At 36.7% G+C, this 19,061-nt stretch overlaps 2 protein-coding genes across 3 annotated transcripts; one reads left to right on the top strand and one right to left on the bottom strand.

Moving 5' to 3' along the window:
• Positions 1 to 288: 288 nt before the first annotated feature.
• On the top strand, positions 289 to 1,556 carry LOC132183146 (HVA22-like protein f). Its single transcript, XM_059596545.1, has 5 exons — positions 289 to 378; positions 666 to 692; positions 788 to 910; positions 1,011 to 1,266; positions 1,363 to 1,556. The coding sequence occupies exons 1-5, from the start codon at positions 332 to 334 to the stop codon at positions 1,387 to 1,389; spliced, it is 480 nt and encodes a 159-aa protein (XP_059452528.1). The 5' UTR covers positions 289 to 331; the 3' UTR covers positions 1,390 to 1,556.
• A 2,074-nt stretch (positions 1,557 to 3,630) lies between these two features.
• LOC132182301 (uncharacterized) lies at positions 3,631 to 18,642 on the bottom strand. Of its 2 annotated transcripts, XR_009440280.1 has the most exons (5): positions 18,415 to 18,642; positions 17,559 to 18,246; positions 4,202 to 7,269; positions 4,015 to 4,118; positions 3,631 to 3,913 (listed from the first exon to the last, which is right to left on the bottom strand). XR_009440280.1 is itself a non-coding variant. In XM_059595505.1 (4 exons), exons 1-3 carry the CDS (start codon positions 18,444 to 18,446, stop codon positions 4,204 to 4,206), a joined length of 3,786 nt encoding a protein of 1,261 aa, XP_059451488.1. In that variant the 5' UTR covers positions 18,447 to 18,642; the 3' UTR covers positions 3,920 to 4,118; positions 4,202 to 4,203. The 2 variants fall into 2 exon arrangements, 1 of the variants encoding a protein (XP_059451488.1); XM_059595505.1 differs by lacking the exon at positions 3,631 to 3,913 and having other exon boundaries at positions 3,920 to 4,118.
• Between the last annotated feature and the right edge of the window lie 419 nt (positions 18,643 to 19,061).

Here is a 19,061-nt window from a genome sequence, read left to right as displayed (position 1 = left end):
TGGACAAAACTAAAGGAGAAAGAAAAGTAAGGTACATAGATACCTTTGAGATGTGGATGATAAGGCTTAAAGGCAGGCGGCTACAAACTTTAGCATTTACTCTTCTTTCTTTCCCGCCCTCCTCTCATTGCCTTTCTATATTATTATTATATTTCTTTTTTGCTTCCTTGTGGTTGGAGAAAAGAAGACTTTAGAGTATCCAACAGAAATGCTTTTCTTCGTTTGTCGTCGACCCCACCTTAAAAACTGGCCACATCTCGTATTTTCCATCGAACTCACCAAATATAGTAGCCTTTGTCCATCAACTGAAGAATAGACATTTCATTTCAACATGGGCGTTCTCGGAGCAATTGCCAGACATTTGGACGCAATAGTCGGGTATATATATATATATAATTGTTCAGAAAGAATCCAAGGAGTTATGCTTCTTTTAATATAGTATTCATTGTTCATGAATGTCATGTCTTTTCTGAAACAAACTGGCTGTCTTAGAACATGTCATATATATATATATATATATATATATATATATATATATATATATATATTTATTTATTTATTTATTTATTTATCTATTTAATGATATATATGTTTCTGTTAATTATTAAGTGTTCATGATCATTTACAACAAGTCCTAACCACTTTGATTACATGTTGTGAACCAGGCCTGGAGTGATGCTTCTATTTCCTTTGTAAGTAGAGGAGAAATATATATAATACATTGATATACCAGAAAATTAGTGTAAATGAAGATATTAATGCATGATATATATGAATGAATGAACAGATATTCATCAATGCGAGCAATTGAGAGCCCTACAACCCTAGACGATCAGCAATGGCTAACATACTGGGTCTTATACTCCTTCATAACCCTTTTCGAGCTTTCTTGTTGGAAAGTTCTTGCTTGGTACGTACGCATGCATGTTCATATATATATATAAATAACACAAGTGATTTTCTTTCTGGGTTTTACATATATAAATATATATGTGATGAGTGACATGCAGGATTCCGATTTGGCCATATATGAAGCTTGTGTTTTGCATGTGGCTGGTGCTGCCAGTATTTAACGGGGCAGCGTATATTTACGAGAGTATTGTGAGGAAGTATGTAAAGAATTTTGGGGGAGTTGTGGGGTTAAATAGTAATTACTCAGAGGACCACAAGAAGGCGCTCCAGATGATGACCCCCGACGCAAGGAAATCCGTAGAGCGTTACATTGATAGACATGGAGCTGATGCTTTCGAACGTGTAATCAAAGCGGTACGTAAGAAAATAATATAATATTAATTTGCAAGCATTCATTCATTCAATCCTGTTTCTTAACCTCTACGTTACGTAAACTAATTGATTTTGCAGGCTGAAAGAGAAGTGAAGAAGAACTGATGATCATCAGAAGAATCGTACGTACGCCACATATATATATATATATATATATATATAAGGGCAATTAATGTATGAGATTCATGTACTGTAATTGTTGTAAAGAAACGTACAAACTTCGGCTTCATGTGTATATTATTCCCCAAGAAGATGAAAATGGCATTGTTGTTAATTTATGAGAATGATCTTTTGAGATGGAAATAATAAACATCGATCACGCATGACACTTATTGTTTTGTTTTTTTTTTAAACGTAGTTGCAGCTATTTGCAAGAAGTTCTGATCTAGGGTTTAAAGAGTGACTTGAAACTTTTCATGATAAGCATATATAAATGACGAATAGGCCTCTAGTTCGAACACCTTGTTTCGGCAAAAGGTTGGAATTTGTTAGTCAAGTATGCTTACAACGGAGAGTTTTAAGGTACTATTTAAATCCTATGGAGCTTGCTGCATATTGATGCAAACAAAGAGACTTATTTTGCATTTTTTTTTTCTTAATTTTTAGTAAGTTTGTTAAATTTTCAAACTGTAAATGCTAAGTGAGGGTTGGGTTTTCTGCTGATCAGCATCATCTGAATTTGTTGGGATTTGTTTTTTATTTTGATGAATAAAAAAGCATTTGAAAAACTCGAATATATATACAAGAGGAAGGAGACCCTCCTCAGAGACCCCCCAAAAAACAAATAAGGCTAATTGTTAGGCATTTATTTTCTGTTTTCTGTTCGTATTTTTTTTTTTTTAAAAAAAAAAACTCCCTTATATTACCTTTAAAGTTTGCTTGTCCTGTGGTTCTACATCTTTGACCTTGCATTTAGGGAGATAGATGAGAGTTGTGGAATCTTATATCATCTATTATAAGTTATTCGAGAAAGTGCTGCACGCATTGAAAGGAAGAAGATGAAGAAAGGCTCGAGAACCTAACAATAAGTATCAAAACAATTAGAGTAAACAAAAATTAAAAGAGAATGTATCACATGAATGATGCAATCTTATGAATTTTTAGTTTGAACATCGAAAAAAGTGGTCATCATTCAAGGCGGTTAGACAAGGTGCGAACATGGGCACGGCCGTTGCGAGACCATTCAAACCTACTAACACTCCCGGTGCAAGGGACGTAAATACCCTTCAACTCTACCAAAATACCTATAGAGAAACAATAACAACATAAACACAAAAAAAAAAAAAAAAAAAAAAAAAAAAGAAAAAGAAAAAGAAAAAGAAAAGAAGCGAAAACAAAGAAACAAACCCAAAAAGCAGAAGCACCAATAGCGGAGATGGCGCGGACACAGGGGAAGCGGTAACGGGAAGCAGATAGGCTAGTGATGGCAGTGGTGAAGCGCGCTGGCCGGGGAGACGAACTGACTGAGAATAACAGAATTAACTCAGAAAATGTCATAGCTGAAATCCAAGGCAAATCCTAAGGGATGAGACGTGCCAGCCGAGTAGAGGAGGCGGCAAAGTGAAGGTGGATCGATGTACTAAGGCTGTAATTTTAGGGGGAAAGAGATGAATCCCTTCGAATACGTTGCCAAAGACAAGAGATAGAGCCTCAAAAGAGGCAGAAAGTTTTAGAAGGGAGGGGGGAGGGGGGAAGAGGAGGAGGGGGACAGAGGGTAAGTGTTAATTCGTGTGGAGAAAGAACAATATCAAAATTAAGAAACTAAGGAAACCAACTTCTTTTCTTACTTCTCTAAAAAGAAGTGAGTTTCCCCAGCTAAATGGTTTTGCTAATTGGCTATTTCACTTTGTTAAATAAGCAATTATTCCAAAGATCTAACAAAATAGTAAATTTAATCATTTAATTATTATTCTAACCCTCCCCCTCATGTATCTAGTCAAGCTCCTCTTTAATAAGTAAAACCCAACACATAGAATATTCAATTGAGATGATAGGTAGATTCTAAAAACATGGTTCATACTTAGAAAAACCTTTATTCTAATGCCATGTTGAATCACCAACTATCGCAAAAATTTAAGTGAATAGGAATGTGTGAATTTAATTATTTAATTAATATTCTATCGGCCTCAATGTGCCTTAAGAAGCAGTGGCTTGTTTTTAGTGATCATTTTCGAGGTCGTTTTCATGGAAATTACCTAGTGCAAGTGCAGGCTGAGTAAACAACATTACTCAGTTGCTCAAAGGGCCTCGAATATGTTTTAAAAGAAGTTGGGGGAGGAAATTTTTTGTTTTCTAAACAGTTTCTTACCAAAAACTGCAAAAGAACATCAGCAAAACTTTTTTCAATTCACAAAATCCACATTCAAAGAAATAATTATCACTACAATATTTTCAGGAACAGAGAGCTAATTTTCTTTTTTTAGAGAAAAACTAAAATACAAAAAAAAAAAAAAGCATGTTACACAGTACGTAAGTCATTACAGAAGCGTTAGAACCACCATTACTAATACATCTGGAGAATAAAACGATTGAAAACAACAAACATCAAAAAACATAATCTTGCAACTGATCTTTTGCCGAGTAGAATTCCAAGCCATTATTACATCATTCAACCGGTTGGAGCTAATACCTGATTAAAGAATCAAATATCAAAAGCACAATCTAGCAGCTGATCTTTGGCAGGTAGAATCCAAACCATGTTCACATCATTCAACAGAATAGAGCTAGTACCTGGAATTGATAATATTCTTTCTTTGAATTTAGCAACCCAAGACCAAGAGTACGTAGTTAACCATGAAGATCTCTAGCCTTGTATCTTCAGCCGGGCGGTAGTCCTGTCGGATTCACAAAATGCAGTGTATGAAGCACGGTGGACAAAAAGGAAGGCCTAAGTAATTTATGAAAAAATTAGACTTACTTCTAAAACCTGTAAATCTTTGTTAGCTTCTTCTGAGATTCTGGTACACTACCACAATTTGTTGCCATGGCAAAAGGGAGGGTTGAATGGATTAGCCTAGAGTTATCCTGATCTGTAGCTTGACTAGGTTTCAGGATGTGTTTTGCTCCTGCACTTAGTTTAATAGGACCCAATCTTGCCGAATTATCCACTTGTGAGGAATCAATGCCACTTGAACTTTGAAGCACATCCTTTTGATTCTCATTTGGGCAACATTCTAACATGATTGCTTTATCCCTGCTTGGATCGAATTCAACAACTCCTGCATTACATTGAATGTCCATGCCGCAGTTTTCTCTCCTTAACCCCATCACAGCACTTAACTCTTTTTGCATTTCTAAATTTGGTATCCTGGTGGGCTTTGTTAAATAATCTGCTTTAGCTGCAGGCCTCTTGGATTTCTTAAAAGGATCAGGCACTTTGATACCAAAAGCTTTTGATTTCACAGTATCTTTGAACTTAATTCTGTTCCGACAGCCCTTGTTGGCTGCAGAAGTTGAATTAACTCCAGGAATGGCGGGAATAGGTGGAGGGTGAAGTATAGGTGCTGAAGAGAGCGAATTGTTGATGTATGATTGAGAGTTCATGGGATTGTAAGGATAAGAAACTGGTAAATGATTCACAAGTGGGGAAGGAAAACAATTAGTTCCGGAGATAAGATGGGGAAGATACCTACCACCCACATCAGAAAAAGGTTGAGAGGAGGCAATTAGTGGTTTATCCTGTTGTGCATGGAACAACCAAGGGGGCAGGCTCTTTGAGGATCTCTGAATCCAAGAAGGTTGAACACTCTCTCTATAATCAGGGTGCAAGAATGGAAAGTTGAAGGCTGATTTTGCAGCATGAGGTAGATTCTGCTTGTTTTTAAGTTCAGCAGGACTCCAAGGCATATGATGACAGGTAATGTGAGGGCCAGAAAGCAGTGGTAACTGAGAACTGACTCTTAGATCTTCAGCTCTAGATATAAAGGGTTCCTGGAGGCTGGGTGCACCACCAAACATTGCTGGGGAAGCAGATGAATGAACAAAAGAATGCACATTATCACTAGGGTTTTTGTTGATGGTAAGACTGCCATTTCGATGGACCACATTAGTTTGCCAATTGGAGAATGGGTTAGAAAACCTAGACTCTGATGCTTTCGACAGCAAGCTGCTCCGTGACATGTGATTGCACTGAATTCCTAATGACTGAGCTACAGTGTCCTTTGATTTTCCTGATGCAGGTTGTAACATCCAATCCTGCAGAAAATTTCTCTCCATAGATGAATTCTCCATGGCACTACTTGTAGGACAATCATCTGTTATGATCTCCTTATCAGTCCAGACCTTTCCATCCTCAAATCCTTGCATCTCGTTGCAACTTCTACCAACTGCTACATCTTTACCCATCAAACGCATTGTTGTTTGGTTAGAATTTAGCAAGATTTTATCTGAACTGTCTTTAGGATGAAAAATCGCATTAGTAGTTTGGTTCTGCACCTGGTTATATTGTCTGTATCCAGTGAAAGATGTATCAGACAGGCTCAGCTCAGAATCGAGCAGGCGGGCAGAGTGGTTGCTCCCCCTCTCAGAATTAAGCCACTGAACATCTGATCTTCCAGTACCTTCTACTTCAGTGACACCGAACCTAGCTGGTAAATGTACTTTAGGGTTCTCTGTAACATAATTCTGCACAGGAAACAAGTTTAATGGATCTGTGGGATGTTCTCTCTCGACAAAATGCCTCTTCTTCACACTTAAATATTCCCCAGTACTTTTTGGCAGGACAAGATTATGCACAGGCAAGCTGCTGGAAGAGCCAGTAGTACTTGGCAGCCAGTGCTGGTCAAACCCACCCTTCCCACTTGAACTAAACTGGATTAACTCACCCTGTGAGTTGAGAGGCAAACCAAAAAATCCGTCATCCATGCAATTTTCTCTGAAGGAAACTGCTTTTTGCGTCCGCTCTGGAGACTGACATATGCTATTCATCAACTCTCTCGGAGACACATGACAAAAAGGTTGGTAATGCAATGTACTTCCACTAAAATTCTGTGTGGCAGATTGAGACGGAAATGGCAGCCTCCTGTTTGCATTTTCATCTACAACAAAACAAGATGATGACGGCTGCGACAATACCCTTGTGTCTGGCACTGAACTGATTGCAGCAATGCCATGGATAGAATCTACAAAATGATCAATCAGCTTTCCACTCTCATTGAAAGCTCTGATAACATTACCACCTGCTTGAGCATTTACACAAGGATTATGCCTTTCTTCAAGTGCAGAAATGAGTCTAGGAGGGCCAACAGATGCGGGTTTACATGACATAGTTGAGTGGCCTTGATTAAACATATGCATTTTGTCATTATGAATTGCAACCTGACTTCGAGAAACTGATTTTTCTGGACAATGCTTTATTTTGTCTTGAAAAGTAACATGTGGCCTCAGAGGACATGGTATATCAACATGATCATGCGTATTGAGCAATTGTTTCTTCCTGGCTGTAGGTTGAACCTCAGTTCCACTATCTGTACTAATAATAACATCATTATCAGTTCCATCTACCTCCATAGGGGAAACTTCTTTGTCACGTTCAGTGGACTGGTCCTCTGATAAAGTAGCAAAAGCATCTGAAAATTGGTCACCACTGCCTTGCTCAAAGGCATCTGAGATATTTTTCTTCCTTGGACCAAGTATGTCATCCTTACCTGAGAACCTGACATGCCTGTCAGGCCTTTGAATACCAGAATGATTTACTTGACTACATTTCAATTTGCAAATTGCAGAGTTCAGCCTAGGAGTAACTTTTTTATGGTTTTTGAGAATGCTGCGAACCGGAAACACTGGCTTCTGGTGCTTAGCAATTAATTTCGATGTTTGAACAACTTTGAGCTTCTTTTGCATAGATAAGCATTTCAGATTTGGTTTCTTTCCTTGCATAGAAGCAGTATCCAAGATGTCCTCTGGAAACCTCTTATTACAAGATGAACCATTCAGTTTTCTAGCGAAATCAACTGGAGGTGGCAGTTTGAGCTTATGCAAACCCTCCTGACAGACAAGAAAGCCATAACATCAATCATATAAAGTTTTTAAAACTATAACACTTCCAACTATACATAGTTCAATCGGTAGGATAAATTAGTTTACAGAATCATGTTGAGTGGTGGACTAAGTTCTAGGCTTGGCAGTATGACTTCCATTTTTAACATAAAGGACCCAAGAGTACTAGATAACCCCCAATGCCTAGGAGTAGAATGCCAGGATACGCAATATGCTCAAAAACCAGCATCCATGGATCCCGGAAGAACATTAAATTTAAAATATTGAAGCTAGAAAAAAAATTTTCTAGTTTTGGCTGATGACATATAGCTTATGGAATCAAAAGGCTGAAAACACTCAGAGTCACAAGTACGAGATATTGTTAATTTTATTAAAAACAAAAATAAATATTGCCATCAGTGCTTTAGAAACAATTTAAGATACAAATCAATGCAGTGAGTACGTGAGGAGACATTATTAAAAACATAAATAAAATATAGCAATTATTACTTTTAACTCTGTATATAGACTTGAGTGCAAGGCTGCATGTTAACGTGGTCCAAGTGTCGGATGGATGCATCCAAAGTTTGCATGTCTACATGACAATAAATCAAACTCATATTTAGACACTAGGTATTCCACTCTACCCATTCATTACAAATGAAAGTGCATTTGATTCGTTCCAAAAATCTATCCTATATTATTCCATGCCATGCCATGTAATTGGTTATCCCAGGTGATTCCAAACAAAAATGATATGGATAGTTAATATCACTAAAATAGGTCTTCAATATGTTTAAACTTCCCATGTTAAGTTGGTGTACCAAGAAACCAAGGGAGTGAAAGAAGCAACTTTTCCGAGGACAAAGGGTGTAGGTGGGAGAGAGCGATTGTCAATGGCCGGTCAAGTAAACAAAAGCAGTTTCGATTTTGGAAATCAAGTCCGAACCCCTTTTGTAGCATCTCCTTTGCATGCTTGTTAAACTTATGTTTGCCGTGTTGTTTATTGTATTTGAAGAGAAAGGAACAATAGATGGTATAGTAGGAAATGTAGAAACCCTAGCACTATCCTCCATGATAGGATTTTTGGGTTAGGACGAGAGTCAACCTAATGAGTGACATTGACCCCACCCAGAAGAATAGACTGGAGAATGTAGAGCTTCTTTGAGGCTATCTTGAAAACTTAGCTTCCTTATGTAGGTTCATTCTATTGTATTTTTCTTCTCTCCCACTCCTGCTTCAAACTGGCCTGTTTTCTAGAGTATGCCCATGAGGTACTGCATTAGTTCTTTTGTTCTTTTTCAATCAGTCATCAATTAAAAAGAAAAAATCCGCAGCCTCTCCAAGCAACCTGTCTTCTTTTGTTCTTTTGTTCGCTGGCTAGTTCCTAACCAACTTAGTCTAAAAAGCCCAGTTTTCTCCCCCATCCACATATGCTTTCATCAACAGAATCCATAGCTGCTGCCACCTGGCAGGCTGCCCCACAACTGAATCTGTAAGCGGTGCAGGGCAGGATGGATGAGAAAAGCGGCAAGAAGAAGACAAACAGAGGGAGGAAGGGGGACCCCCTTTTTTTTTTTCTTCCTTTTTTTTTTTTGCTCTTTCCCCCTCAAGAAAGAGAAAGAAGAGAATCAATCCTTTCTTCTCTTCTTTCATGTGAACAGCCCTATCTTATGCATGCCTGGGAATCATCCTACCATGCCAGAGGATGGCTGAGTCATCCACAGGAAGTGTAACCCCCTTACGACGATGGAATTTGTCCACAGGCAAGGGCAGCTGCTCGACCAAGCAACCAATTACCACTTCGCCTCTCAGAAGTGAGAAAGTGAGCAACAAGCTGAAAAAGCCCTTTTCCCTTTTCATACCCACATACATCCAATGAATCTAAAGTATCTTTTGAAGGAAAGCCCAACACATTTCCCTTGGGATAGACCAAAAGTAGAAAAAATGGAGGAAAACATAATATTTTCAATTTGATATTTGGTTTTAAAATTTATAATTTGTTTGTCGAAAAGCTTTCATTTCTTACTACATCGCTTCCCTTCACTTCGGATAAGTAAGTGCCTCCTGTAAATTTCTAGGAATAGACAGACAACAATTTGGACACAAGGAACGATATGTGGGTCAAAGATGCTGATAGGAAACAAAGTTAGATATTAGATGTTGAGTACATGACCTGACTCCATTGCGTTGTGCAATAGAAAGATTAATATCATAGGTAACCCAAGTATTGAAGAATTTAAATCAGAGATACAAATAGTATTACTTGAGTCAGGGTCAGATGTTTGGCAAGCAGCATCGGGAATGGTCTTGCATTTCTGTCATTCGGTGTAAACTCTCAACTTGTCCGTTGGCGGCTCATACAACTCATCAACAGCAGACTATATAAATTATCTTATACCTTGGATTAGAATAAGTAGTCCTCAAAGGAGAGCAAGTACTCTTCTTAATAGCTCATGGCTAATCGATTACTGCCCCTTCAGATGGAGATTCTCATCTATCAGCCTAAGGCCCTTTAACTGTTGTTCTATGATCCTTAAACTTTTCATGAAATCCTTTGCCTTACGCAGCAATGAACTTTCATCCCTTCAGTTTCAGCAAAGTATCATCCAAACCAGAAGGCTGGTTGGAAAGGCTATGCTTGCCTTTTAATTGTCATTTTCATGTCCTCTCGTGTATCTTTCAGTTCTATTATTTTCTTTCTTGACATTGTAAATCGTAATGAAACAACCATGAAAATAGTGACAGGAATGTCATACAATCATACTTGGAGGGGGAAAAATAATCTCACTTTATGGATAAATAGAATTTCCAAAGTCATCACAAATCCCCATGAACATTTCCAACTTTCTTGATAAATCAACCACTTCTGAGAACCTATTGATTGAATAGTTCAACTGTTCTGTTTAATAAAAACAAAAGCAAAAAAATACTTTTTAACATCTGAGAGATTCCAAAGACCACCTTCCTCTTCTACATTCCGTTTGATAAAGTTGGAACTACCCAAGTACATTCTACATCCATCACAGTCCAATGTCGAACATTGACACGGCAACGTGATGGGCTCCCTCAATATATAGCCTTCTAAATCTATCTTATACGGGAAAGAGGACTGAAAAAAAATTAAATAAATCTTGTGCAATTCATCACAGAAAACGAAGATCTCAACTGTTCAAAACAAACATAATCAAACAAATCTTTCCAGTATCTCAGAAAAACTCTTCAATCCTACCATAGAAAAAAGATTTAGAAGAAAAAGGAAAGGACAGAGAAAAAAAGTAAAACTCACAAATACAACTTAATGAAACCCCCAACCTGTTAATTCACTGCAATTTGCCTTCAATGCATGTTCACTTCTTGAACCATTGCTTATTGGTGCCACTCAAACACCCTTTAGGATTAGTGTTTCTCCATAAGTCACAACATGAAAAGTAAAAGAGTGCAAACTGGAAGATCTTTCCATGAACTCCCATTTCTAATCAAATTGTTACAGTTTTTACGGTCAGAATCCCATATGCATAGGTAAGTTTAGCCATAATTTATAGCTTTTCAAAGTACTCTTCACCAATAGTAGATACATAACACATTCTTCAGTAAGAACCACAGATATTATTAAAACCGTAAGGTGTCCCAAGGGGCAAATGAAGTATACAAGGGAAAACACCCAACTAGGAGGAGTAAAAAATAACAAGGAAATCATAATAACTAATCACCAAAAAAGAAACAAAAGCATTTGTCCAAAGATATAGAGTACTGAAAAATAAAGACTTAATTTCCTCCAATGTCCTCTCACAATCCCCAAAACTTCAGTCACAACCCAAATTGACTGAAGAAAACATTCCATAGTACAAGCAACCTCACAATGGAGAAGAAGGTGATGCATAAACTCCCCATTCCTTTTATAGATGCAACACATATCGACTACAATGATGTGCCAGTTCTAGATTTCATTCATGATAAGGAACTTTCCTAGGGCCACCGACCAAGCAAAAAAGGCCATCCTCAAAGAAACCTTAGTCCCCCAAACATTCTTCCAGGGGAAACAAAAGCAAACATTAACAATAAAAAATCGCAATTAACATGATCATAAGCTTTTTCTAAGTCCATTTTGAAGATAACACCTGGTTCTCCATATCTTATTATACTATCAAGGCATATTCATTGGCAATAAGAAAATGATCTAGGATTTGTCTACCTCAGATGAACAAATTCTGCAACTTAGAAATAATCTTCTCCAACACCACCTAAGAAAATGATCTAGGATTTGTCTACCTCAGATGAACAAATTCTGCAACTTAGAAATAATCTTCTCCAACACCACCAATAGAGATGATCTCCATCTTTAAACTATGACAACTGGATTTCTTGCCATTCTATCAGCTTCACCCAAGTGACCACACCTACATAAATTACCTTATAAAGGCTCAACAAAGATATCATTTTTGTTTCTAATCTTGAAATCATTTGGTTGGTGTCAGCTAACTGAGCTAGCAAAGTCTCTTTTTCTCATACAGAAACCAAAAATCAAAACAGCCTACACAAGACAAGGGTTTTAAGGGATGGCAAAGCATTACCTCCCATTTTGTAGCCATAGGCAAATATGCCTCCTATGGACCAAAAAAATAAAAACCTTGAATCTTTTCAAGCTTAATTACTTCTTCATCTTGCCATCTTAATCATGCCATAAGTTCTAACCCAATCACCTATCATGATTATGAAAACACCTTGACGCATAACCAAGTCCTTCACCTCAAGCCATATATTTGCAACTTTCTCCATTTTTGTATCCCCATGCATTGCATAGAATACAATCTGCATAATCTTGTACAGATCTTTAAAGTCTCTTCACCTCAAATCAGATACCTGTCAGTTTCTCCATCTTTCTTTCATCTCATGCACTCATTCTTCTTCTATTGTTCATTATTGTAAGGGATAAAAAGCTGCTGACTTGTCTATAGATGTCCATTCCTTTTACCTTGTTTCGTAAATGTATTCCTAGTAAACAACTTAGCTTCTGTCCACCTTGAAGTATCTCTCATTTATGAACATTGTTTACCTAATGGAGACTACAGTGATTACGACATTCCATAGGAACCTTATATTTTATCATAAGGCAACTGAGATATCTCAGTGGAGTCTATAACCACCTACTTGAAATATAGTTCCGTCCAAAAGATTACTATTTATATTAAATGGGTAGTATATGATTATAAATTGTGCATATGGTCTTATTGACCTCTATTAACTTCATTCTCTTGCTCAAGGATAGCATCAACACATAAGACAATTTTTTGTGTAAACAAGGCCAATCTTGAGGCATTGAACTGAAATCCATGAATGCCTTATATTTCTTTCTCTTGCAATTTTCACTTGTCATTTCTTGCACAATCAAAGAGGTTGACAAAGAAGGTAACCAACTAGATTAACTATAACCATTCGAAAGCATTTCACATGAATTCTGTAAATTGAAGTTTCTAGATGACTTAAAATAGTACACAACTGAACCATGGGTCCAGAAGGACTTCCTCTAAAATCTTCTTCGATGAGATATACAAGTAGAATTGCATCTGTAATGGTAGTGATTCGACTAGTGACTAAATCAGATATGCTAATGGTGCTTTCAAACCCTGCTAATACACCTAAATCGCAAAATATTAATTCCGTGCACAACCTAACTTGATGGCCTAATTACAAAACCAGCCAATGTATTTCTTAAGGACATGCAAGATAAATTCACTCTTGATAATGGGAGGCATAAAATAGAATTTCAAGACTTACTTCATCTCTTCGCATGTTTTAAAATGTCCTAATTTGTATATTTTTGATTATTTTTTGAAGCTATGTTGCTTAATCCATCAAATCCTTAACTTTTGAGGTTAGCTGTGGCACCTAAATTCCAAATTCCACTCATTTCTACTTCGAAGAGAATAATATCACACATAAGCAAAACAACTTTGAGGATTTTAGTCTCTATCAAAACTTTTTCACATCCAACTTAACTCCCTTGCTCCAGTTCGCTTCTCCACAATCCTGATAACACTTGTTGAAAAGGAGGATAAGGCTCAAATTCTACTTTTTAGAAAAGAAACTCCATGCATTAACTCTATATCTCCTAACTCTTCATGGAAGTGAGAAATGAAAGCCGAATCCTTTGTATACATGCAGCATGAATGAGCATAACAGTTTAACGAAACATTAAGGAAAGTAGATGTGATTTAGCTAGAGGATCCCATTCGTTGAGTAGTTTCTATTCCAGTTTCCCTTATGTGTCTTACTTATTTTGATTATAATTATTGGTAAAGTAATGTTAGGAATGTTTTATGGTTGGGTTTATGGATTAGAAATTTGCTATGTGTTTTGTTGCTAGATTCTAGGAAACTGTTGCTTAGCGTTGTCTAGTATTAGTTGAAAATCTATGCATAAATTCAGATTTGGCAATTATAAACAAGATCTGTGCAATAAGTCTTAAGAGTGTAAATCTGAAAGATAAATAAATCAACAAATAAGTGAAACTTGAAAAAAAAAAGATGATTTTTATGATACGCTACAAAGACATTGTCGATGCCAATATTATTGTGCAATCAGCTATACCCTAGAGAAGAATTAATAAATGATTTAGATAAAAAAAAAATTACTGTTATGAACAAGTCATCATCTCATCATGCCCATACTCTGAAGCTTCACATATGCTGAATTGACATAAAAGGTATTTATTGCTAAAAATTTGGGAAAAAAATGTTAATCATATTTTTTGGGCAACTTTTCTTTCAAATCAAAGTAAGGGTAAGAAAACATAGTAAGAAGCCCAAATTACTTTCAATCTAGGCTGCTAATAACTTCTTTCTGAATCTTCATTAAAAACAATCACCAACCTTAACAAAACTGTTAGGTTTTTGTGTGTTGGAAAATTCATGAACATGCATGGGATCTATGTTGTAGTGTTTAGGTCCTGAGCTAGGATTGAGTCAGTGTCAAATGCAAGATCAAGAGAAGGATAAATTAAGATCAAGATTTCAAATGCAAGATCCAGATTTTGATTGATCTACAATCGGTGCTCGATCGATCGAACCAGTGAGACAAGTCTCCGTACAAATTCTAGAGAAGTTCAATCACTCCCATGACATTTGATTGATTGAAGTAGTGCAGAAGATTATCATACAAATTCCCAAGAAGTTCGATCACTCCCACGAACAATGTTCGATCGATCAAAGAATGTGCATCATGTGTCATATTGAAACCCGAGGAGTTCGCTTGTATCACAATCGATTGAGCACATGTGATCCTGAAACCCTACAATTCGATTAATAGTCAATCAATCAAAGGTGCGACATATCGTTTTATTTTTCAGCCGACTTACCTTCTACAACCCTAGTTTTACCCTACCTTTATAAGCCTTTTAAGCCACGATTTCACCGATCTAGATAGTCTGTTTAGACTTGGTTCATTTTTTTCAAACAAGCTCAAACTCTTTTAGGAGCTATGTCAATTAACTTATTCATTTCTTATATAAAGTAAATATCGTCATTATTTATATGTTTCGTAAAGCCAACCTAATCATTAGTTATTTAATGTTATTCATATTCTATTATTCAAGTTAAGGAATCCGGTAAGTAAGAAATACCTCTCCTGCTAATTAATCGTTATTTACAAGCTATACAAATTAATATCACCAACCTTATATTTATAATAAATCCTATATAATTTTTCTAATCATAAAATATAACATTTAAATTATATCTTATAACATTATCTAAAATCTTAAACAGTCCAATCTCGAGTCTATATGTATGTTTTAAAGTATATATATACATTCATTATACATAAACATACACATATAACTATCTCAAGACTCGCAATTAATTACAATGATTCAAACTATATATGTCTATCACATTAGGAAGATAATTATCTTTCATCTTTTATATATTAAAGATATTGTCATTATGAAGTTATTAAGACTAGTACTATAAAAAGTAATAAAATAAAGTTATACAAATTTATACAAGCTTATACTAGTCGAGCCGACTTTATGAGTTCAACTCGTTTAATAAACAAGCTTAAATTTCTGGTCAAGCTTGGTTCGTTTATTAAATAAACTGAACTTGAGATGAGTTTATAAGAGTCAAGCTCGAGTTGTTTATGAGCAGCTCAGATTATTTATAGCCCTATGTCTGACCGTGATAGAGAAACTAAAACCTGAAACTGTGGTGAATTAAACAGGTATTTTCTGGAACATGTACAAGATAAATCAGTTTTGTCCCTCCAAATATATCCATAGTACATAAATAATAAAACAGGAATAAATAAAAACACCAAGAAGCAAATTTGTAATGAAAGCATAAACCTTGCTCATCCAAATGTTGTCTTTGCAGATGATTCCCAGTTAACTTCTCAAAGAGCAAGTCAAGAATTATCATAAATAAATTAATATAGAATGATGGAATAAAATATTAAAGGCCCCCAAGAAAAACCAACAGATTCTTGTTTTGATAAGTACTCGGTTGACTGATGTAGTTCGCTCAGCTTGCAATGAACTTGTTCTAGTGTAGAGTCATTCATATATCCGTGGGAAAAACATATCAGAGATCTGTTCACCAGATTGCTCATCACTAAATAATGGTGCCTTGAATCTTTGGGATTATAGAAGAACTTCTTTGCGTAAGCTAGAGAAGATTCAATCCATGAAAGAAATTTGAATCCAAAAGTTAAGCTCCTCATTGATGAAAATTAATCTGAAATATGTTTCCAACCATATAGTACTTGTCACAGTTGAACCAAATAAGTTATTCGCTTGTTGAATATAATTTGAACAATCTGCTGTCTGGGCCTAAAGCACAAACACTAGTAAAGACTGCACGAAATACCGATCATAATGCAAGGGTCATTCTCCCCTATGTTTCTCTTTAATACATTTCCCAGCAAAAGGTCGATACAATGGCATTATTTGATCATGCAACCAGTAAATTAAGGTTCTATAGATTTATAAACCACTTTTCAAAGAAATCCTGATGCCTTTCAAACATAAAGTAAGAATTCCAATTGACATGATCCTACAGTACACAATTACTACAATCTCATTTCTTGGGCCTCGATCAATCTCTAAATAAACATAAATTTCAGCCCACAATTCCTTCTTGTAAACAGTAGTTATCATAGCTGTCAAATAGTGATTTTCACCAACAAATTATAGTCTGCCTAATTGCAAATTTACCGTCGAAGTCATTCTTATATCCCAAAAAGAATTAGCATTCTAGCTTCGAAACTGGCTATGATAATATACAGCAGATAAGATCCAACATTCCAATACCAGTATAAAGCATGCAATATAATAACGCACACTAGCTTCCATCTGGGGGAGTTCTTCAGCAACACATTTCATCTCAATATTATCAGCCTCACAAATTAAACAGCATTATTCCTCAAACCAACAACACCAAATGGGCATATAGCTCCCAAGCTAGCAAGATTATGATGATGGTGAGATAGTAGTTCGTCTTTCCAATTAACAAGTAAAAAGTCTTGGACATTACTCCATCCATTTCACCCCATAACTTCCATGTGATAATGATGTGTAGCATTCGAAGTAACAATATCCAACCCTTTTAACCTTGTAAATTAAGTGTCCTTGGAAATAATTACGTACAGAAAGGAGATCCAACAAGCCATATATATAAACAATATTGTGCTCTTCAAGGCCATCTTTCCCATTCATATTCCACCCATGTTAATGATCACACATATATACTTGGCATCAAATCAAGATCCCAAATGATTATCTTTCGAATAAATGTTAGTGCAATAGTGGAAAAAAAGCAGCATCATTAATCAAGGACAAAAACTCTCCACCTTATAAAAGCCCTCGCTGCCCAACCCGTACTGTACAGCTGGAGCACCACACCTCCACAAACTGCTGAATCCTCCACAAACATGAGAACCCCATTCCTAGTTTTTGTTTTTCACTTTTTCTCTTTATAATTATACTGAGCCTCATTGCCGCCTAGTTCACACAACAGTACATTTACAAGCCAACTGCTCTTGTCCTCAAACGTGTTGCAGTCTTTAACCAGCTTTCTCAGCAGTAAATCATGCAGAAAAGTGGAAAAGAGGAAATACCCAATGGAGAATGTAGCATAATCAAACAAACAACTCAACCATCACAAGACTACAGTAATCATCCACATTTTGATACCAACTATCGACAAAAATGAAGATGCTACAGCTAAAAATCATATCACCACAACACAAAAATCATAATAATGGTTGCAAATCAACAATATTTTATGATATAAATCGCATACCTTCTTCTTCAACTTCTTATTCTTCTTCTTCTTCTTCTTCTTCTTCTTCAACTTGCTTACAATTGCCATGCCTTTCTCTTCCAAAACCCTTCTCTTCTTCTTGTTCTTCTTCTTCTTATTCTTCATCATCATCTTCTTCTTCTTCTTCTTCCTCATCTTCATGTTTATATTCTTCTTACTCGAGAACTTGCAACTACCAAACTTGTCTTCTCCTCCACTGCTTTCTTCAGCCACATTTTCATCATCATCATCATCAACATCTACTGCTTCGATCTGCGGCGCCACCGCGAAAATCTCCGCAATCGACCTCTTCTTGGGCGGCTTGGTCGTCTTGGGCTTCTTATGCTGCGACGACTGAGCGAGGCAGCTATCAACATGGGAATTCACGGCATTCACGGTCGCCGCCGTAAACACCCGGCAAACCGGGCAAACCATCTCAAATTTCTCCTCCTCCGGCTCCGATTTCTCGAATTCACTCTCGTTCCTTGAAAATTCTAGTCGCTCTCCCTGAATATTCTGGTTATCTTTGTGGGTTTGATTGGAATTGAAGGCTTGCAGCTCGTGGGACCACCAGCGGAACTTGGCGACCGTGATCGGCGGAAGCAAGGCCTTCATATCCTCCTCCGAGTCTTCCCCGAACGGCCAGCACTTGACCACGTCGACACTCCTCATCTTCGCCGCATATTGTCTGTGAAAACGGAAAACCAAACCATATATATGTATACATATATAGATATATATATATATATATATATATAACACAAACAAAGAAAGAAAAGACGATATATATATATATATATATAAATATATATGAGTTGGAAGAAGAAGAAGAAGAAGAAGTAGAAGAAGAAGTTACCGGATCGAGAAGCCCTCAAGCGCCACCGCCATGGGGTTTTGTCTACCAAAAAGGGAGAAACCAAGGGAGAGAAGAAGAACGTTGAAAAGGATGAAAGAAGAGGGTTGTTACATGTTGAAATCAGATTGGAGAATGAAAGAGAGAGACAGTTGGGAAACAAAGTGAAGGAGAGCTTCGGAAATCAGGTTCAAGCTTATAGAGAGAGAGAAAGAGAGAGAGAGAGAGAGAGAGAGAGAGCGCAGAGCGGACAGAGACAGAAAGAGAGAGAAAGTGCTTTTCTCTTTTCTTTTTCCTTTTATATATTTCCCGCTCGAGAGAGGGAGAGAGAGAGAGACGGGGGTGGTGATGGTTTTCGCATACCCTCTCTTCGCTTTCCCTAATTTATGACTGACAGCGACGTATGAGAGCGCTTGCCAACGCTTTTAATGTGAACCCCACGCAGAATATGAACCCACTATTATTATTATTATTATTATTATTTACTTGTATTTGTTTTTTTTAAATTCAGAAATATTATTTTATGAGTTGTACCATGCACTCGTGTACCCAGATAAAAAACCCATAAGGAAACAAAGATTCTAGTGTAAGAGAAATCCTCACACGCGCCGCGTGTCCTCCACGCGCAGACAACCTGAGCATACCTGGGG

The sequence above is a fragment of the Corylus avellana genome, chromosome ca5 (genome assembly GCF_901000735.1).
Source record: "Corylus avellana chromosome ca5, CavTom2PMs-1.0".
Classification (NCBI taxonomy): Eukaryota; Viridiplantae; Streptophyta; class Magnoliopsida; order Fagales; family Betulaceae; genus Corylus; species Corylus avellana.
Note: the sequence above shows the minus strand (reverse complement) of the source record. Positions and strands in the feature narration are given on the sequence as shown.